This window comes from Uloborus diversus, chromosome 9 (assembly GCF_026930045.1).
Source record: "Uloborus diversus isolate 005 chromosome 9, Udiv.v.3.1, whole genome shotgun sequence".
NCBI classification, from domain to species: domain Eukaryota; kingdom Metazoa; phylum Arthropoda; class Arachnida; order Araneae; family Uloboridae; genus Uloborus; species Uloborus diversus.
Genome location: NC_072739.1, coordinates 34,656,220 through 34,678,881, shown reverse-complemented (window position 1 = coordinate 34,678,881; position 22,662 = coordinate 34,656,220). Strand labels below are relative to the sequence as shown.

At 35.3% G+C, this 22,662-nt stretch overlaps 1 protein-coding gene across 3 annotated transcripts in view; it reads left to right on the top strand.

Annotated features, from left to right (window-relative positions):
• Positions 1-22,662, top strand: part of LOC129229383 (tropomyosin-like) — a 131,936-nt gene that overhangs the window by 87,085 nt on the left and 22,189 nt on the right. For all 3 annotated transcript variants that reach the window (XM_054863678.1, XM_054863677.1, XM_054863679.1), the window contains 2 exons: positions 14,213-14,346; positions 20,593-20,710. In XM_054863678.1, coding sequence (XP_054719653.1) covers positions 14,213-14,346; positions 20,593-20,710 — 252 coding nt within the window. The remainder of the gene's footprint in view (positions 1-14,212; positions 14,347-20,592; positions 20,711-22,662) is intronic.

The following is a 22,662-nucleotide window of genomic DNA, read 5'->3' as shown; positions in this document are numbered from 1 at the left end:
ATAAAGTAGAAGGATTAAATTTTGTATAATACAATTCATTTAGGCACCTATAGTTTTACATTTCCATTTTTTTTTATCACAATGAGACATCCAAAAGAGCATCGCAATGAGACATCCAAAAGAGCATTAAATGTTCTTCACTGTGGGAAATCAAAGTTAATTTCAATTATTTATCAAGAGAGTTGATTGTATGATTCACTTGAGAAAATCCAGGATGCTCGAAACCATTGCTAGCCAGGATATTTAAATTTCCTGGTTTTCAGGATCACTAAAAACAACTCTCCCAAATGTAAAATGAAGTATAAATGACCTTGAATTAAGCAGAACCTCAGGACTTTTGAGACTGATCAGTTAAATATGTAAAACCACGATCTCATAAAACACAGAAAAGGGAGAAAGTTCTAAGAGACTGTAATATAATAAATTCTGATCTCATAATTAGAAAGCAATTAATGTGTACTTTAAGTTCAGCAGGAAAGCCTTGTTCTGGCAGTTGATGACTGATTTTGTCAGTGATGTACAGAGCTAGATCTTTATGCACTCTGAAAGTTCTAACAAAAATTTATGGTAAGGATATTCAAATGAGTTTTCTCTGTTTTATGCTTCTAGGGATAAATTCTTTCTCTTCCATCCTATCTATTAAAATCCAAAATAAACACCCTGAGCCGAACACCATGTACAATTTGTCTGAACAGAACTTCTTCCACCAATAACTGTGGACGCAGTTCTACAAAGGAGCACTATTTCGCTTGGACTAGGTTCTTGTCTTTTCTACTTTCAGTTGGATTGTGACATCAGTGCGGAATGAATACAAGTCAGACTGAGGAGATTTGGGCTCCTGGTTTCTGGCAATTGGAGAATGCAATTAATATCTGGAAGACTTTCTTCAATAATGTTTGCCTGATCTTTAGCAATAAAAAGCAAACAGATAGTTGTACATCATTTGAGCTTTAAAGAAAGACTGCTTTTGGAATATCTGTGCTTGCGGCAACTAAAAACTCAGCTCCTTATTCTGAAACTACACCAATGTCATTAGCAGCCCCCTTTCCATGTCCACTCTCAAGAGTTCCAAGTTCCTTTAAAAAACCATGGTCAAATGATTGCTGGTTAAATTAGTAGAAGTTCTTTTTCTATAGATACTGCGAGCTTTGGCCATCTGAAAAAATACGAAGAACATTTATTTGTCAACTCATATTAAGATTTTTAATTTTTGTCTGTTAATAAAATAGAATTTTCACTTCTTTCCATAGTAGTGAACAATCAATAATTGAAGCCATGAATTTTCTATATGCACACAGGGATCGTACGCCCCTTCGGAACTCCTCTAGTACTCCTTCATTCAGGAAACTTTTTTGAAGGGCCCTTCAAACTCTTTCATTTTGGTTTCAACTCCTTAAAAACTACTTTTTTAGTTCAAATACCACATAATCTTCCTCTGTGACAGTAACTTAAAATGTACTTCAATTGACAACTTAACTTCATCATAAGGGCAATTTTAATGTAATTTTGTATATATATTTTTTTTTTTTCATATGGATGTATGTGACTTACAAATTAATCAGAGAAGGCCTAAAAGTTGAAGGTGAAAATATTATTAGATGAGTAAGACATTTCATAAGTGAAGTAAAACATGCTTAAATGGTGCTCGGCTATTTTTTCAAGTTTTATGATCGTTGTTTTTCCTTCAACCCCTCTCAGCAGCAAAAGTCAGGTTGTCTAATTATTTAAATATTTAAAAATAAATAAGTAGGTGTACTATATTAAGTGTGTGTTTAAAAAAATAAGTGTTTAGTAATTTGCAGTTATGACATTGTAAAAAGGGTGATCCACAAGTGATGTCATGCCTTGAGGGAACGACGACTTCATGAAATTGTAAAAAGGGGAAGAGAGAAGATGACAAAAGTGACATCACACAGTTATTGTAACAATATGTTTATTAAAAATATGACATGTGACAAAGGAGGAAGGGAGGTCAAATGTGTTCAAAAAAAATTCGACATCATTAAATGATAACCCATTAGTACTCCTTCAAAATCTCATTTTTCTCCTTCAAAACTCCTCCGAAACTCCTTCATTTTATTCCTAAAATTGAGTATGAACCCTTGAAAACTTATTTCATTGTTCTACACAATGACATATTTTTACAAAATAGGCAGCCAATTTACCCTTTCTCCCGAATAGCGGTCAAGGAATATTCTAAAAAAATTGTTATCCCACTATTCGGTCAGGACTATCTATAGTCTTAAGAATTGTGCACTCTGTGTGCTCTCAGGCATCTGTGCAGTAAGCAATTGTGCAAAGCCCAACTATGCAATCATTGAAATCCCAATTATACAATCAGGGAATGTTATGCAACCTCATGGAGTATATAATTTCTTACAGTAAATATGCCAATTTCTGGTGACTATGGTCATGCACAAGTGAAACCAAACAAAAAGAAGTTGACTTTAGGCAAGATATATTAAACAAGTGTGTAATATCGCTTGGTTTCGCGAGCTTCTAAAGTGAAACGATTCACCGTCTTTTGAAAATTTACATGAGTAATTTTGGAAAAATCAATGGTGGACTACTGCTTCATCAGATTTTAAATTCTCTGTGCATTTGTTAAATGCTTTATACTGCTGCTTTATATCAAGAAAATGGATTTTGAAATTTTTCAATTCATCATTGAATTTCTTAAGTTTTCTACCTTTCCTTTTCTTGTTTTAACAAAGTTGTTTTGTTATCGAATTCTGCATTTAATGAGTTTTTCTTTCCCACATCCACCATTCCTTCTTTTATCTGCAAAAAAAAAAAATTGAGGGTTACTTTGAAGTTGATGCGTTTTCCATATTAGTTGTACATGCACTTCATAGAATTTCATCGCAGGTTCGTGTAAATCCCGAGACTGCTTGGTTTAAAAAAAAAAAAGTTTCTGAAAGTTTAATATAAGATTTGAGTGAACAATGCACAAGCATTTATCTATATTCATTGCCTTAGGACTCAATAACATAAATGGTCGAAGACTATTGAAAAGAGAATAAGATATAAATTCTTTGTATCTAGAAGATAGCACTTCTGATGTTTTGTTTTTTCCTTGTAATTGCCTCTAACTAATTGAGTAATTTGAAATTCACCCACATATAAATCCCACAAAAAAGTAAATAAAATAAAGTGCAGAAATTTAAATGCAAAATCTAAATCTAAATCAAAAGCATTTAAATGACAATCTTATGTTTCATTTTGGGGCAGGCATTCAACTTCTGCCTAGCAGCTGCTCCTACTACGCTCACTGAAGTGCCAAACTTGGTGGATATATAGGGCAGGGTAAAGCTTGACCACGAAAAGAAGGCGAATGACGTTGAAGCAAAACCATCATTTGTAATACGTTGGTTGTTATTATTTTGGAATAGATAGGATTAGCAAGACCATGCCTCTTACAATTCGGGGCTTTCTGGCAGAGTCTACTTATTACGAATGATACAAATGATGTTTCACTTCAAGGTCATTCGCCTTCTTTTTATGGTCAAGCTTTATCATTCAAAGGTTCTTCCAGAGGGGGGGGGGGGAGGAAGAAGTGGTTTAAAGGAACCTTTGATCCTCTAGATGTTGCATTGGGTAGCTTGCCCAAAAACCACACCAAGGACATCCTCAGTAAATTTTCCTTTGCTCGACATTACTCAACTGTGTTTTAACAATGAGTGTTGTGTATTTTATTGTCTTAAAATGGAATTGATTTCGAATCCTTTATCCACCATTTGCTTTTTCAAATCTATACATCGTATTTCGAATCTTGAGTTTTCCCCTCAGCTTGTCCCAAGGTTTAGCATACATTATTTCATTTTCCATCACCATTGGCGGATTTCCAATACCATTTGAGAATTTTGACAGTAAATTCCCCACCGGATGGAAATACTTCAGCTCTCACAATGCAAATCTGCACTAGTCATGAAATTGTGCCGAAAACATTCAAGCCAAATGAATAGTAAAGGAATCTTTTCCATGCCACATAATCATGTGATATGAATGCAGACGATGTTTGTTCTGCATCTTCAAAAACCAATAACAGGAGCTGGGTTTGAATCATGATTGAATTTTATTTTCAAAACTCCCCGATCATGGATGGGGCTTAGGAGTTGGTCTCAACTAGTGAAATCCACCAGGAGTAACTACTTCCTGAAAGGTTTGAAAGGGGAGGGGGGGGGGGGGCTCCGAAAAATTAGTTTTTGACGGTGCCCAAAATTCTCTACGCTTGCCAGGGCGCCCAGATGGAGGTCACGGGAGGTCAATGTGACTTCCTAAAATTTTTCTTCATTCGGCAAAGTTAGAGATAGTATTGCAGTTTTTTAGTCTATCTTTCTGTCGCTTCTTCTCATTGTATGTATAGGAAACATGTTTTGTCATTCGATAAAATGCTTAATTTCATTTGGTAAATTGAGAATTTTCCCCTCTAAAAAACTTAATTTCGGGTCCCCTCTGTGCACGGCCCTGCACCTCAGGCCCTGCCATTTTATAATTTTCGGGTGTGGGGGGGGGGCAAAGGGTTTGTGCTCTACACATTTTATAGGAAAAAACAACAAAATACTTACAAAAATGTCTTTCATTGTTTTTAAAATCCAGGGGAAGCCCCCCCCCCCCGATCGCCCATTCAGGGGAGGGACCCCCCCCCCCCTCCCGACCGACCAAATGACGGACCTGGCTCAGGCATATGGCAGACTTCCCCCGGGGTTTCTCTTGTCTACTGCCCTGTTCCTGTCACAAAATGCAACATCGCGCGTCTGATCCGTTTTTTCACAAAAGTTTAAATAATAAATTTAAGAAAAAAAAGCTATTTTTTATAAATTTTTTGCGTGTGAGTTGTAACTCTCAAATTCTTAAGTATTTCATTCAAAATTTAGTTGCAAAGAAGACTGAACATAATATAAAATTTCGTTTACTTATGAACTAAACTTATTTTGTATTTGGTGCTTGAATGTGTTCAGTATGAGATTATCTGGAGGCGGGAACAGTGGAAATGGTTTTGTGTGCAATATTTTAACCTCCTGTGCCATCGAACGATGCTCTTTCTTACCTAGGAACTACACCATTCGGCCAAACAGGTTTCCTGAATGCGGCAGCGAATATTTTTGCAAGCTTGCACAGACGATCTTTTTCCCAACTGGACCGGCTGGTGTTACCAGTGTGTTCGTTTGTTCTTTTTTTAAAACCTTTTTTATGCCTCTGTCGGGCAAATGATTCTCTCTAGCTTTTGATTTGTTTTTCATTTTCAATAATTTGGATGCTAAGTGTTCAAATGTTGCAAGTCGTTCGCTGCTGATGGGGTAGTTAGTTTTTTTTATTTCTATCTTTAGTCAGGAAATGGAGGAATATGGAAATAGTAAAGCATTTTTTGCAGTAAATGTACTTTAAAAAGATAAATACATGTCGTGCTTTTAAGTGGTCGCTTGCAATTTTTTATTCTAGGGTTCATTGTCTTCGAACTCTTAAAATGTGACGTGGAAAAAACTGAATTGTATTCGTGATATGAAACCAAATTTAATTATTTTTCTTCTTTGTGGCCCCCCCCTCCATGTCATTTTACGAGATACTTTACTGGGAAACATTTTGTTTTCCAACTTATCTAAAATATCACCATCCTTAAACATGTTTGGTTTTTCTCACTTTTTGGCTGTTATTTTCATTGAATATCTAGTGATATATTTTTTATGGGTTAGAATAATATTTGGTGGCTGTAACACTGATAAATGTCCAAGCTTTAAAGTTTGGCTGATCTTGCATTTTAAAGTTCGAAAATGCAAGGAAAATGAAAAATGTTCTTTCTTCAATCGCACCTTTATTGGAACATCTTGTAAAAGATGGATGATCATATTTATGATGTACAAAAGCTGCCCATGTTTTACAGTGGGACGGGGGGGGGGGGAGGGAATTCATGCGACATTTAAGCCATTGTTTTTTGTTCTTGGAAACATCCTCGTTGTGACATTTTTTTTTTTTTTCAGAAAAGGTACCCTTTCCATACTTTTTTTGGTTTATAAACACTAGTTGCATATAAGTCTTGTTAAACATTTATCCGTACGATTCCTTTATAGCAAAACTTCGTGGCTGTTTTCTGTACAATTTAAATCCCCTGTTTGTCGCTTCCTAAATCTAACAGAAGGAAGTTTTTTCCACATTTGGTGTCTCTATTCATTCATCTGTGATAGAGTTATTCCATCTAATTGATTGGGTTGTGGCTCTCTTGCTACATCTGACCTTCGGCTGTTTTCCTATTTGACAGACACGCAGCGGTTACAATAGAAACAACAAATTTTGCTTATTCTTCTCTGAAACATTGCAAATGAGTTTTAATTAAATTGAAATAATTAAAATGAGCGAGATTTCAAGTGATTCTAGTTGAACGTTATTAGTAATATTTTTCCATTTTAATTTGAGAGCAATGTTTACCTCTAATTTATTGAACTTGATTGAAAGTTAACTTTACTATTTTACAAAAATATTCTCATACTTTTATATGGAGTATGAATAGAAATGCGTTAGAAAAGTAGAAAACTGTTTTTTTACATTCGATTCGCAGCATCATGAAATGACTCCAAATAGTCTTAACTGAGAAAAATTGCTGCGAAGGAAATTTCGACTTCAGTAACACCAGGTGAAGAATGGATACACGAGGGGGAAGGGGGGGGGGGGGTCGGAGGGTGAACACAGATCTGATCAATACAGGATCAGTTCAGGAGAGTGGGGGTCATGGTGAAAAATGGCCAATTCCCCCTCTATAAACGAACCTACGGTTTTGGGTGCGAAGAATTTCTGAAACTGCTTGAGTGACTATAAGAAGCCTAATGGAGCATAAACGTTACGAATTTATTTCTGAAGCATTGAAAAGTAGCATTTCAAATATTTACTTTCAAGAATAATTAATGAATTGAAAAGATTACTGAAATCGTTATACATTTTATTCATCAAATACAAAATGTGGGACGGATAATATTGTCGGACGGTTTAGTTTGGGTATGACCCCATGAATCAACCTCCTTGTATTCGCTCCCTGAGGAGGGTCATGATCCCCACCTCCTTCTTAAGCGGCCTAATATAGCCTAAATTTGCGTTTGGGGACATGTATTTCGGAAAATTCCCTCCAGATCCGTCTCTGTGTCCCTTTGACCCTCCTCCTCTCCGATAATGACCTCCTCCAAATCCACAAGTTGGATTCGTTCTTTTACCGCCATAAATTACAATTCATTTTCGATTAAAGATTCAATTTTGTGAGCCCGTAAAAAATCAACTCTGCAAAAATAGATTTAAATGTGGCGGGAGGACCACTCTTATTTCCATCGATAGCAAAAGCCCTTAAAATAAGTACGGAGAGTACTTGAATGTGTCACGCCATTTAAGGCAAGCATTCAACCAACGCACCGACTGTGAGTAATCTCTTGTGGCTGCAGAAAAACAGTTCGCTTTTGATAAAACATTGAACGTTTGATCACGGAAGTTCACCGGCCCGACTGGAAGACTGAGTGGCGGCGTCCAGGTTGCTCGTGGTGAATGTTAAAAAATAATTATCTTGTCTAGGTAATGCGGGAGGGGGGCGGGGCGATTGTTAATCGATTTGTAGAATTTAAACTGTATTGCTGAATTTTTTAGGGAAGTGAGTTTAGGTCTTTTGAACGCGTTTAAGTGAAATTAGTTCCACATTGATATTTTTATTCCTTCAGAATGAATAATTTGCTCCTCCAAAATAGGTTCTCATCGTTCCAAAACGTGTGTAATTGCTTCGAAAAGAACTTTTTGTCCCCGCTGTTCCATCGCCGTATCTGTTTCCTTCCAATATTTTCTCGAATATTTTTTTTTCTATTTTTCAGTTCACTTTCTCTGCCATATAATACTAGCGTTTTTCTTCCGGTTGCCTAAAATCAATAAAAAATAATAGTAATTGTATAGTTTTGATAATAACTTACACATTATTTTCAAGGCTTACAGATATTTCAATTTTGGGTAATTTTCAAATAATGCAAGTTTTCGAGCTTTCTTGGATTCAGGTCGTCATCAGTTTGAAATCATTTCGAAAAGCTTTTTTACCCACCAATCTTGCTCAAAATTGCTCTTACATTCGAGCATCATACAAGCTTGAAATTTTTAGAGAAAATAAAAAATATAACTGCTGGACTGCGCTTAAAACTTTTAGGGATAGGAGTAATTTGAGAGGCGTTTTGGTTTCATTTCGTGGGGTGCTACGTAGCGTTTGAGGGGGTGCACCATCGCTCTTGCGGGAAGAGGGCGGGGGGGGGGGCACCCCTGTGCGATGTAGCTTCCAAACAATGTATGCAATCCAACGACTCGAAGTATTCTATCAAATCGATTTCACTGTTTCGTTTCATTAATTTTAAGGTTTTCAGTTTTAATTCTTGTTTGCTTTGGAGTTTCTGAATGATGATCACAAACTGCTAAACTTTCTTCTGTTTGTCGAAATGAAAAAGCTCTCTCTTTTGTAATTCCAAGTAAATAACCGAAATGAAACTGATGAACGCGGTGGTCATCTCAAGGTTGCTGAGTGAAAAGGCCAGTCACTTTGGTCACATCCAGCCTTGGCTAAGCGTTTTGACATGGTCATGCCTTAAATCTTTTGATAGCATCCGCAACGGTGACTGGGTGTGTCTAAATCGAGATGCTAAAACTGATGATTCATTTCGTATTTCAACACTGCCGCTTTCCCTGCGTGCCCCGAAATGGCACTTCAGCGGTATCTGCGCCCTTGACCGAAAACTCTGCTCTGGCGACCGGTATCAAAAGCTTCTATCTGTTTATGGATCGGTTCCTCTTACAGTGTGCAACAAATTTGAGCTTTTTTCTGTCCTTTAAATGCAACTGGGATTATAAATAAATAAAACGTGCTTGACTCGAAAATTCAGTACCAAAATGTTTTATCACAAACCCTCCTATGAGTAGTGCACGCTTGATATGAATATCAGCCAGTCTTCCTTTTCTGTTTCTGACAATTAGTTTTCAAGCTCTTCGTCATGAAAGATCACATTAGTTCAGGGATACTCACGATGGGAGGGGGGGGGGGGCTTCAAGTGTTTGTGGTTTTTTTTGAGGGGGGGAGGGTGGAGTACTATGTATTATTTGATGGAGGTGCCCCATTGCCTTTTTTGAGGATGGAAACAGTTTTAACTTGTGCACCTTCAAACCCCTCTTTATTTTTGCCATAAGTTACATATTTAAATTTGTTACTTAGGTGCACTCTATCCAGAACTTTAAATTCGGTGTATGAAAATATTTCAAATGTATTGTAGTGGAAAAAAGGCACGTGGAGGATTCACAAGTAGTTCATCTTATACATATAAAATCTGAGTATCTATCTATCTATCTATCTATCTATGTCCAAGCTTCTTCTCCCGAACGACAGTGAACTGACCATCGAACCAGGTATCGATGGATTCGTAATCCTCCCGTCTTCATGTTTGGCTATTTAACATAATTCTCCGATAATAATTAGCGGAGATATCAATTAAAAACTATTAATTATGACTCTTAGATTTCAAAATAAAATCCATATTTTTCGAAGGCTTTCCTCCATTCAAATTATTATTCAGTGCTTCAACTCAACTTTCCGGATGAACGCTTTTATTAAAATGTATAGCGTGAAGAAAATCATTGAGATAAAAGATCTGTTGCCATTTTTTTCTCGAATATGAACAGGTAAAATTCTTGTTTTTGTTTTGATGGCTTTTCCTGTAATCAGGGGATTTAAAATGTTTCCTTTTTATGGTTTTTCCGCAATCTCTGTCGCAAAATTTCACTGACTTTTTTTTTTTTTTTGGTTCAAGCCTGAGTGTTGAACTCGCGTCACTTGACATAACTTTTATTTTCGAGGTGGACCGTGCACGTCGTAAAGTAAATGAGTGATTTACAAGTTATTTGAGTTCTTTGAGGGTTTGTACCTGGAAAACGGATTGATGTAATTCTTGTACGACCATGTGGATAGAATCCATCCAAATATTTATCTGAGTGGTATGTTGCATTAATAAACACCCGGGAAACGCCGGGTAGTAGACTATTTTATGTAAAAAGCGGATTGTTATTGTGCATAAATATTTCCGATATAGTCTATCAGATGTAATTCAGTTTAACGTGAGTAAAGATTATAGTTGATAATGCATATATTTTCCCCTTTTGTGCTGACTGAAAATGTACTCATAACTTGAATCATTGATAGCGATTATTAACGTTGATGAGGTGTTTTTGGCAAAAATATGTTTTTACTGGTGTTTTGCAAACCTTGCTTTACGCGCATTTATTTATTCCTTAACGCGTTAGAAACTAGTGTCAGTGTACTACAAAAGCATCAACTGGACTGCTCTTACATTTTTTAGGTAGCCCGTGCAACGCCGGGCACGCAGCTAGTCTTATACATATAAAATCTGAGTATCTATCTATCTATCTATCTATGTCCAAGCTTCTTCTCCCGAACGACAGTGAACTGACCATCGAACCAGGTATCGATGGATTCGTCATCTTCCCGTCTTCATGTTTGGCTATTTAACATAATCCTCCGATAATAATTAGCGGAGATATCAATTAAAAATCATTAATTATGACTCTTAGATTTCAAAATAAAATCCATATTTTTCGAAGGCTTTCCTCCATTCAAATTATTATTCAGTGCTTCAACTCAACTTTCCGGATGAACGCTTTTATTAAAATTTACAGCGTGAAGAAAATCATTGAAAAGAAACATCTGTTGCAATTTTTTTTCTCGAATATAAAGAAATAAAATTAGGCTTTTGTTTTTAAGGCTTTTCCTGTAATCAGGGTGTTTAAGTTGTTTACTTTTCGATTATTTTGCCGTAATCTGCAGCAAAATTTTGCTGTTTTTTTTTTTTTTTTTGTTCAAGCCTGATTGTTAAATACGCGTCACATGACATAACTTTCATTTTCGAGGAGGACCGTGCACGTCGTAAAGTAAATGAGTGATTTACAAGTTATTTGAGTTCTTTGAGGGTTTGTACCTGGAAAACGGATTGATGTAATTCTTGTACGACCATGTGGATAGAATCCATCCAAATATTTATCTGAGTGGTATGTTGCATTAATAAACACCCGGGCAACGCCGGGTAGTAGACTATTTTATGTAAAAAGCGGATTGTTATTGTGCATAAATATTTCCGATATAGTCTATCAGATGTAATTCAGTTTAACGTGAGTAAAGATTATAGTTGATAATGCATATATTTTCCCCTTTTGTGCTGACTGAAAATGTACTCATAACTTGTATCATTGATAACGATTATTAACGTTGATGAGGTGTTTTGGCAAAAATATGTTTTACTGGTGTTTTGCAAACCTTGCTTTACGCGCATTTATTTATTCCTTAACGCGTTAGAAACTAGTGTCAGTGTACTACAAAGGCATCAACTGGACTGCTCTTACATTTTTTAGGTAGCCCGTGCAACGCCGGGCACGCAGCTAGTGTGATATATATTTGTTGTGAAGTTTTTAAGAACAACACAAAAGTACATAAACTGTTGATTACGGGGAAAACGGTGCATGATAAACAAGCTATCATTAGTTTGTTATTTTGAGCTCAAAATTTGCAAGAAAAACATTTTCATCAAAACCAAAAAGTGTGTGTGGGGGGGGGGGGGGAATGCTCGCTGACTAGTAGTACTTTAGAAAATTAGGCTATATAACTGGATCTTACGTCATTGTTGATAAAATGATCTTGTGAAAAATTCAGAAAGCGGTCTCAAAAATCAGTCGACTTTGTCCTTCCAATTTAAACTTCCATTGTAATTTTTATGGAATAAGTAGGAGGCAGAGCTCCCTGCTCCTTGTCGCTCTCCAACTCCCAAAACTGAGTCTGACCCTTTCACGATCCATGCTCGCTTTTAGTGTAGATCGGCTGGGCTAGGGTAACGCGGTCACTCGGAAAGAGAAACGTTAACTAATGGAGTTTTAACGGATAAAACGAGGAAAATTTAACGCACTTATTAAGTACTACTTTAAACCACATAAATCGATTAAGACTATCATTTTTTTGATCGATTGTTAATTTTGAATTTAAAAAAAGTGAGTGGACAAGGCTCCTGTCCCATCTCTCGGACATTTTTCTTGTGTGCAGTGTTCTTTGTTTCCTGTCGATTAGTGCTCTTCTAACTATTCCACTTGCACCCCTAGGGTCTATGAAGCCTCTGCAAATTCCACTACGAATCGAAATTTGTAAACAAAATTAAAGGACACTTAGTCATTTGTAGTGTTTACTAACTAAGCGCTTTAAAGAAAAGTGATGCAAAATGTAACTGTGAATGAAATAAGAATCGCTTGGCGTCGACAGCTGAGTTTAAAAAATATACGAATGTAATTTAAAAAATCTATTTTTGCTTCTCCGATTGGTTATCGAGAGTTGGGGGGGGGGGGGGGGGGGTACGTTTGGAAAAGCGAAAAAGCTGCAACTTGAGTGAAATAATTGACGTTTCTCACCTTTTTGTCCCCTAAAGCCTGGTAAAACATTCGACGTCACATTACTAATATTTTCTGATTATTTTAATGCGTTACAAAGTCAAGTGACATAATAAATGGTATCTCATTGTTCTCTAACTTCTGTGACATTTCACATGTGATGCTGTGATGCTTCATTCTGCTTTCAGACAACTTCCTCTTGCAGCAACAGATGTTAAACTGCTGTGTAAGCAATTTTTCAGTTTGAATAAGTTGTTTATTGTGGGACTAATTGAGAATGAAGAATACATCAGATGCAGTTTTTTTTAACGTAACTTAGTTCGAAGCTTAGCTCGTTAGTTCTATTTTTAGCGTGAAACTAAAGCTAATAGTTGAACTCTTTCCCAAACATTTTCTTTTAAGTTTTTCTAGTAAAATTTTGAAAAATCTAAAATCTTTTACTTTCAGAACACATAGGCGTCACCAAAAAAAAAAAAAAAAAAAAAAAAAATGGGGATTGAAAGATGTGTGGGGGTTAGCAGACGTGACTCCAGAATCTGTTTTTTTTTTTTAAAGTAAAATTGGGCTTTATTACTGACTTTTAATGTTGCTGATTTAATTACTTCTAAAAATGTGGAATATGGCGTCAAAAATCGGGACGGATAGCCACCGTCGACTCTATCCTTCCATTTTAAAGTTCATTCTTATGAAATAGGATGAGAAAAGTTCATTGATTTGGAATTTTTAGTTTTTACTTTCGTAAATTTAATTAATCCACCATTATCATTAACTTTAAACTCTGAAAAGTGAGGGGGGCAGTTGCCCCCTTCCCCCCGTACGAGCCCCCTATGTAAGAACGTGTTTCATATTTGTGCCAGATTCGTTGTCGTTTATGGCATATTCCTTTTTAAATAAAGAATTGGAGATAGAATACTTTGTTTTAAAATGTTTATTTTATGAAGGGCATGTTTTTGTGGTCGTAATTTTCGCGAAAGATATCTTTCCTTCAGACCAAGACATATGAAGAGTTTTAATTTACTAAAATTTGTTTGGATAAACAAAAGAGGGATTTGCATGTATTTCTAATCATCTTATTTGTGACTCACGCCTGAAAGGTGCTTTCTTTATTAAATGTTTTAGAGATTTTGAGAGACAAAAAAAAAGAAAAAAAAAATAATAATAATTATAATAAATCTTTGAGCTTAATATAAGGAAATTAATCTGCAGAATATTAATAGGACTGATTTTTTAAAAATGTTATTCTAATTTCGATCTTTTCCTGGTAATATTTTAAAAGAGGTTTTAATAATTTTGCCACTAAAACAAGATTAAAATTGCCCAAATAGTGGTAAAAATGCAAGGCTCAATGGGTTTTAGCTGTATCAGTATTACAAGAAACCAACACTTACATATACTGTGAAACCTGTGTAAGTTGACCACTTGCGGGCGTTACTTTAGTGGTCAACTTAAGCGGGTGGTCAACTTATAGAGGTTGAATTATATGGTAAGATCTAATTTTGTGCCTGAAAATAGTGGTCAACTTTACAGGTTTCGCTGTACACAAATGAGTACATACCCCCCCCCCCCCCCCCCCCCCCACCCCCCCCGCATTTTTCAACCTGAGCCTCTGTATCTATTCCTTGCAACTATAAAGCATGAGTCTGGAATTCTTATCGTTTCTTGTGGAATTTTAACGTTACTTTTATGGTTTTTAAACCTCATGGCAAGTATTTTTGGCACAGTATTACTTTTTTTTCTTTATCAAGTACTGATTTTTCCTTTTGTTACACAAATTTAGGCTGAAAGCGAAGTAGCTGCACTAAATAGGCGAATTCAATTGCTGGAAGAAGACTTAGAACGCTCAGAAGAAAGATTGAAAATTGCTACTCAGAAATTAGAAGAAGCATCTCAAGCTGCAGATGAAAGTGAACGGTAAGGGAATGAATCTTCATGAAAGATTTATTGAATATGACATACCTTTCAAAAACCAAAATAGCCCAAACAGCAGTTACAGTGATCATAGACTACTTTTAAAAAAACTATGGATATCTTGCTGAACAGCCTGTTTTATAGAATGTTCATCAAAAAAAAATGTTCACATTTATTTAATCCACTAAACACTTAATCAGGTACATATTCCAGGCCACGACATATTGTTTCAAATGCTTCTCGCATTTCGTTTTTTGATGGCTTGGTTATGTTTGCATATTCAATTTCTTCTATTTCTTCGATTTCCTTTTCAGTGCCAGTAATTGAACTTAAAATATATCTTCGTCTGTAGGATAATCGGCAACAATCAACCTATCATGGACGGTCGGGAATTCATTAAGATGAATGCCATCTGTGATATGCCTTTGGGAGTGCAGAGTTTCCCATGATTGTTGGATGTGTCTTAACACGTCTTGCTCTTCAATTTCTGGCAAAATATCGAACCCGGCTTTTGCACCCAGCTTTTGCAAAACAGTTTCTTATTGTTGATTCTAAAATGTCATTTTCCCACACTTTGGATAATTCTGCCACGCATGTCCTCAGATCAATCACCTTATGTAAATTTGTCTCTTTGTTTTCTAATGTCTAGATGAGTCCTTGAAGAATGCGTTTTCGGTAATGAAGTTTCAGGTTTTTTATGACACCCTGGTCCATTGGTTGTAATTTTGAAATGGTGTTCGGGGGAAGAAAAAGCAAATTCACATTTGACAGTTTTGAAGACACATTGAGATGGGCAGGGCAATTGTCTACAACCAAAGCAATTTTTCTGTTTTGATCGCGCATTTTCCTGTCCATCTTCGAAAGCCACTCTTCGAAAATGTCACTAGTCATCCATGACTTCTTATTGGATCAGAAGTCAACCTCTAAACGCCTTAAACACTCTTGGATTCTTACTCTTACCCATGAGCAATAAACAAAATTTCTCTTTTCCACTCATGTTAGCACCAACAAGTACAGTTATTCTGTCTTTGCTACTTTTGTCGCTGTGACAGTCATAGTCTTTTAAAGTTTAAGTTTTGTTTGGTAAACACTTGTAAAAAAAAAGTCCCATTTCATCAACGTTGAAAATATTATCGGGCTGATAATCTTTCAGGATTTTTTTCAACTCATTGTTTCTCCAGTCATCACAAACTGCGCCATCCGCAATTCTGCTTTCTCCAGAAACAACCTTTTCTTTGATTGCATGCCTTTTTTTAAATTTGTCGAGCCTCCCAGAACTGGCTTGAAATTCATCACATCCAAAATGCTTTGCATACTCCAACGCCTTTTTTTTTATGAGTGGACCAGATATTGGCAAATTTTGGTCTCGAACAACCTTGATCCACTTCAAGGTGGCCTTGTCCACTGTTTCATAACTGCACGTGTTTGAACGTTTTCTGTTGGGCTCAATATTTTCATATGATTTCATTACATCATTTCGGTTTTTTATGATACTTGATACAGTTCTTGGGGGAGTACCAAATTTAACAGAAATGTCTTTTTTTTCATACCACAACCAACGTCCTTCAACACATCCACTTTAACTACAACACTAAGGGATTTTCCTTTCAACATTGTAATCGAGAGGGAAAATCAAATTGAATTAGCAAAGCACTAGTTAGAACAATTTTCACTGAAACTAAGCAATAAACATGGAGAGAGGAATCACCATCAGACAAAAGGGATAGCAATAAACTGGTTTTTCAGTAGGACAGGTCACAACCAAAATTCGAAAACGAGTAGGGGTTGATTTGAGTCCATGCAATTTCACAATGGAGAGACGACGTGTTTGTCCACCCAGGGGTCCACCCTTCAACTCCAGCTGATTGTGGGGTTTGTGGTGACCTTTTCTGGCCTTCTCTTTTCTCCAGGCTTCAAAAAAAAAAAAAAAAAATCAATATAAAGATTTTTTTGATATATAGAAACAGTTTTTCTATGTAATGAACATGCAGATTGCCAAAATTTCTATTTATAGAAAATTTCGATGTATGGAAGTTCGATATATGGAGGTCTGGCTGTAATAATAATTAAAGTAAATCACTTGGTTTGACATCTAGGATTTACCTTATAAAAGTGGTGAAGAGATAGTATATTTCCTGTTCTAACCGTGAACTTTGAATTTGTGTTGGAAAAAAGTTTTTATCCTGTTCAAATTTACATAGCAACTTTGAATAAAATGGGCATCTTCTCAGATACGAGTTGAAAAAACATATAGGGCTTGTTGATATTTGTAGTGGAACCGGAAAATTATAGATCTGGTCCTGAAATGAAGGATTGTTTAGCATAAAAGTTGTGATTTAACATTAAATGACGTCATGTGTGCAAGACCTTCCGTCTCAGGACGGATTTCCGTCTTGCACAAAATTTCCGAGATGGAGATCGGGACGAAAAGAAATTCGATGACTTTCAGTTTTTACTTAAAAAAGAAAAATTGAGTGTTTGAAAAATATGCTTTAATATTACTGAGCCGTTCCATAACCACGAATTCACATCGACATGTTCTCGATTTTCCACCATGGGCTTGTTTTGTTTGCAACGTACTTTTGGAGGAGTGGCTTTTAGACTCGCGCCGTATGACTTTTTCTAGGTATAGCTCTGTTATTTAAAACTCACTGCATTGCAGACTGCAGAGTTGCTCGTTATTTTCCTGAAATTTTCGAAATAATCGTCTCCAATTGAAAATTTATCCTTTTTTTCTTGCTATTTTCGATCATCCTTTCGTTTTTTTCCCCATTTGCGGGTTTTTTTTTTTTTTTTTTTGTAAACTTTACACTCATAAGTGAAAATTATGTGCGCTCTTAAAATGTCTTACAGTTGAATCTGAATCACTGATTAAGAGTGATTGCTAACGAGATGAAATATTTACGCCACAGCAAAGGGCGTCCACATACCAGGTAAAACGGAAACTATCAGGGATTTTGAAGATTTTAATGAAAATGAGAATTTTAGAAAGAATCGGAGGGAAATCTCAAGCTGGTTTGAACCACCGATGAGCAACCGTTTCTGCATTTTTAACAAGACTTGGGGAATCACTAAATTCTAATGTCATTCAATATAATGTCAATGGAAATATGGGGGGGGGGGGGGAGAGAGAGAAAAAGGAAATGAGAAAAATAACGGCAGCACGAGTTTGTGAAAAAACGCTGTTGCAAAGATAGTAAGTCCGCGAATTAACCCAAGATACTGAGGTCTTAAAACTTTAATATCTCAGACAAGCTAGGAGGGGGGCTACTTTCTCCCCCGGAAGTTCCTCCATGCTGAAGTATTGAAATGCTATTTTGGCTATTTTTGAGTGAGTTAAGAGTTAGGGAATTCAGGGGGTTTTCTCGAAACACATTTTTGAAATTGTAGTCTTAAAACTTTGGGTTGTCTTTGGCGATATGGGGAGTTGAGTTGCTCTTTCAATAGAAAAGTTAATCTTAAAAGCAAACTTACACTGCCTTTAGTAAACACAATGAGAGGGAGGGGGAGGAGTATTCTGCCGCCCAGTCCGAAATATTTCTGTTTCTGAAATTTTAAGAGCTTTGTTTTGGGCTATATTTGGATGACTTAAGGGGGAAGGGTGTAGGAAGCTTCTTTCAAAAAGTTTCCGAAATTAAAGTATTAAAACTTTTAGGCGGTCATAAGTCATGTTTATAGGTAAGGGGAGTACTATTACTAGAAAAAAATTTAGAAACTGAAGGCCTTAAAAATTCAAATTTAGGACAGTGGTGAACTCAGAGAAAGGGTTTTGGGAGTTGTCTTCCAAAAAATTTTTGATGCTGAAATATTTAAAACGCTACTTTAGGTTAAATTTGAGTGCCGTAAGAGGGATGTAATACGGGGGCCCTGCCTGGGGTAAGGATTCAATTCCACTATTTCTTTTTTTTTAATTAATGAATATTGGAAAGTGTATCTCGTTTAAAAAATATATCTAATTCACTAAAGCGGTTTTTTTATTGCTAATTTCACCACCTGCTATTTTATAAAACAATTCTTGTTCAAATGAAAACTGTTGGGGGTGGGGTGCCAGTTCATTATCATTAGTCGCCCATATCGCCATACCCTTCCCCCACCTTTCTTTCTTTTCTGGTTTGTTGGCGATACCTTGGGTAGACTTTCCGATCAGAACTGATTTATGATGCAAAAGTGAAAATCTTATGTCCCAAGTGATTTTATTGCTGCAATAAAAATGTTTGCTATCGGCAAAAAAATAATGGCAGGGAGCTGTGAACGCTTTTACCCCTAACATTATCCAACATCATCTAAAATTGCGTTTTTGGAACTTCAATTTCGAAATATTGCTGAAGGAGGGTTCATGAACTCCATTCCTTCGATAATGCATTCAAAAAGCGTATAAACATTATGAAAGATGGACTACAATTTCGGTTTGAAAGCTTATATTTCGGTGAGGCCCAGAGCGCCCCCCTCCCCTTTCTCTAATATTTTTGAAAGTCGTGCAATATTGTGATTTTGGGACTATCAGTTTGAAATAATTGATGTAAGAGTCCCTGAACCCCTCCTTTCCTTTAACTTTACCAGAATGGCCTACCATTGCGTTTTATGGACTTCAATATAAAAAAATTTATGGAGGAGGACCCCCAGACCCCCCGTTATTGGCGGTTTTTAGGTTTTTGGAATTACGATAACAAAACGTTTAAATATTACAATTTAAAGGCTTAAAATTCAAATCAAACACAGATTCCAAAACTGGCTTTAGTAAAAACTACAACATTTTTACACATAAATTTTTGTTTAAAGCACGCATGAGGGGGAGGGGGTGAAAATATTTTCCGTCTTGAACACATCTCCAAACTTGCACCCATTAATTATAGTAAAATAAACATTAAGATAATAGCTTCTTAAGACGATCTCTGCTCTCTTTTATATTTTATGTACTGATATCCCTGTAAAGAAGATTCATTTCATTCACATCTATCTTGTGTGCAGAAATATACTATTAAAACTTCACTTAAAAATGTGGAGAAAATCTAATTAAAAATTAAATATTTTATGAATGTAATTTAGACATTGATCAATACTCAGACTGAATCTTTTCGGTTGTAGAAAAATCGGAGGTGGACGAGAACATCGCAATCTCAGTCTAATACAGGAACTCGGGATATGTTTCCATCAGATTTGGGTTCATCAATCTTTTTTTAACTTTACAAAAAGAGACAACAATGTTTTGTCGACAGAAAAATTTATTGTTTTTGTTATAGGTAGTCATTTTTTGACAAAACATGGGTTTTTTTAGCACAGTTTTTGTCTAATAATTTATGGAAACCATTGTTAATGAGGTTTCACGCCAACACAAAATTAAAATTTTATATATCTTGCGTGGCACAAAATCCAAATCATTGATTTAAACTAATTAACTATTCATGGCTCAATTTACAAATAAACTCTCAATTTACAAATAAACTCGGCACACTCAACAAGAACAAAAATGGAACCGTCTAAAAATCACAACAGAAAGAAATGCTAATTTACGGAGACTTTTCATAAAAATAATTACACAATCGAATGTTTTATTAATTGAAGCTTGGCTTACAGCTCTGGAAATATTCCGGCAGACGCTTCTTTGTTTATTCAGTTTACTGGCACCCGAAAACAGCGCTGGATCATAGAAAGACAGTTTCAAGCAAAGCTATATATCAATAACAAATGACATGTTATGCCACACACACACACAAAAAAAAAAAAAAAAAAGAATTCAAAATTTTTTTTCCTTATGATTCTGTTCAGGTTTTTTCTTTTTCCAAGCAGTCACTACTCAAATGCAGTGAACCTTACACAATTACAAAGAAATTTCCCAGATTCGGGGGAAGGGGAGATCGCGACCCACATGACCCCCCCCCCCCCCCGTATCCACCCCTTCATGTAATGAAAAAAAATATTGAATAAAAAAAATCATTTTCATATGGTTTCGATCAAGTTTTTAAAAAAAAATTTCATTTGTTCGCGGTTTTGAAGGGGGGGGGGGGGGTCGTGACCCTTGTATTCGCCACTGGTGAAAGAATGAAATAAGAGAATCGACACTCACCAGAGGTATTCGGTCTTTCGCTGATGTCTTTGCTATGTGAATGTCGACATTCACCAGCAAATGTGAACATCTACCCAATTTCAGACTTTCATAGCAAGATATATGTATATAATGAATGAAATAATTTAATTTTTCCATCCAGATATATTTAAAGAATTGTTTGTGATTGAATGTTTTCATTTTAGTATTCGCAAAGCTTTGGAAAATCGCACAAATATGGAAGACGACAGAATATCTCTCCTTGAAACTCAGTTAGGGCAGGCAAGATTGATTGCTGAAGAATCTGATAAAAAATATGAAGAGGTGAGAAGAGTAAAAAATGTTTTTTTTTTTTTTGTAAAATTAAATGTAAAACAGTAATTTTTTTCTTTTATCAGTTTTCAAATTATTAAAGGTAAAACTTATGAAAAATTTTGATCTATTAAGTTTTAGAATTGGTTTCTTCTTAAAATGTTATTTTCTTATAATTCTTCTAAACTCATTATTTTCTTTTCATACTATTTTAAATACAGTAGTTCTTTTGTTAAGTACCTTTGAGCTAAAAAGTAAAATTAAAAAATAACGTCAAAAGCACAGATTGCAGATTACTGCGGGTATGTGTTTCGGCGTTACAAGAGACGTCCTTTGCAGTGAAAAAAGAATTCCTTATAACGCCAAAACACGTGTCTGCAGTAATCTGCAATTTGTACTTTTTGACTTTATTTCTTATTTTATAATTGTAATCTAGATGAAATTTGTTTTGTTCTTTCTAATTTCTGAAAAGTTTCTTTTGTTGAAATTTCTGCTATGAATCAATATTGGAAAGTTTGATTTTAATGTGTTTATTATACATTTTGTTTAGTTTATGCAGGTTTTCTCAAGTAATTTACAGATGGCATCATCTATTTTGAAAGTTTAATATGATTGAATGAAAATACATTATTTTCGTACAATAAGGTGAAATCAGGTTAAAATGAATCTCATTTTAAGCATCCTCAGTGAAAACTAACTGACTGAAATTGAATTTTCATGAAAGTAATGGAGCATGGCCATTGTAAATAAAAAATGCTGAAATTATGCATGCTTCAAATTTTTTACACATTTTCAAATAACACAATGTTCATGATTACAGGGTTCGTACTTCCTTAAAAAACCCTTAACAAAACCTTAATTTCATCAAGCAAAATTAAGGTCCCTAAAAAATCCTTAATTTTCTGAAAATTTCCGAAATTTTTTAAAAATTAAGTTTGGTCCCCATTTTCTTATTTTTCTCTTTCCCCAATTTAAACCATGTGCACCATGTATTAATTGCCACCCAATTATTTCAAACATATTTAATAGGGAAAAAATTTCGTATTATCTTTGAAACTGGTAAATTAGCCATTTTTTGTTGAATTTGGAATGTCATGGACTCCAGGAGCTATTTTGATCTCTTCTCTTTTCTGCGTGGTTTTAAAAATACTTTTTTAAAAAAAAAATTTCCTCCTTTTTGCTCTCTGATCATTCATTACTGTGATGTATGAAATTTTAAAGTATAGTTCACTGATGATGGGGCATCACAATCAATTGTGCCTCTCCTTAAATTTTAGAAACAATGTTATGCATTTTTGTATGTGTATATATAATATGTATCAAGTACTTTGCCCTACTGGAAAACTTTGAAATGGTGTACCTAAAGTTATCTAATTATTTCCAATGAGTCGTTAAAATTTTTTGAGAGGCCTTAAAAAGTCCTTAATTTTCACTTTTAAAAATGAGTATGAACCCTGGATTAGTGAGTGGCTCTGATGTGTGTGTGTTAACTTACTGTAAGTTAATGTTGCAGCTGTATTTGCATTGCTTGATGAGATACTTGTTTACTAACCTAAATATTTTTCTCAAATGCTGCTGTTATTTCAATTAATTTTAATACAGTGTTACCTGTGTGTCCAAGTAATCATATATTTAAATACATTTCTGAGTATTCTGTGACACAGTACAGCAATGCAAAAATTTGTAACACATAAGTAGTAATTTGTTTTGATTTGCATTAATGCATGTGTGAGTAGAATGTGTAGAAAGGTGTTGTAAGGTATGCATTTTTCATGTGCAAGTGTTTGATGAACGCAGTCTTGATATGCATGTTTCCAGAAAATAGTAGAAATATTTAAAATAACTTCAAAATATTTTAAATATATCATGTTCAGTATTGAGCCGTTAAAATGTTTTGGGGAAATAACAATACAGTGAAACCCCTCCTAATGGACACCCCTCTTATGTGGACAATTTTTAATTCC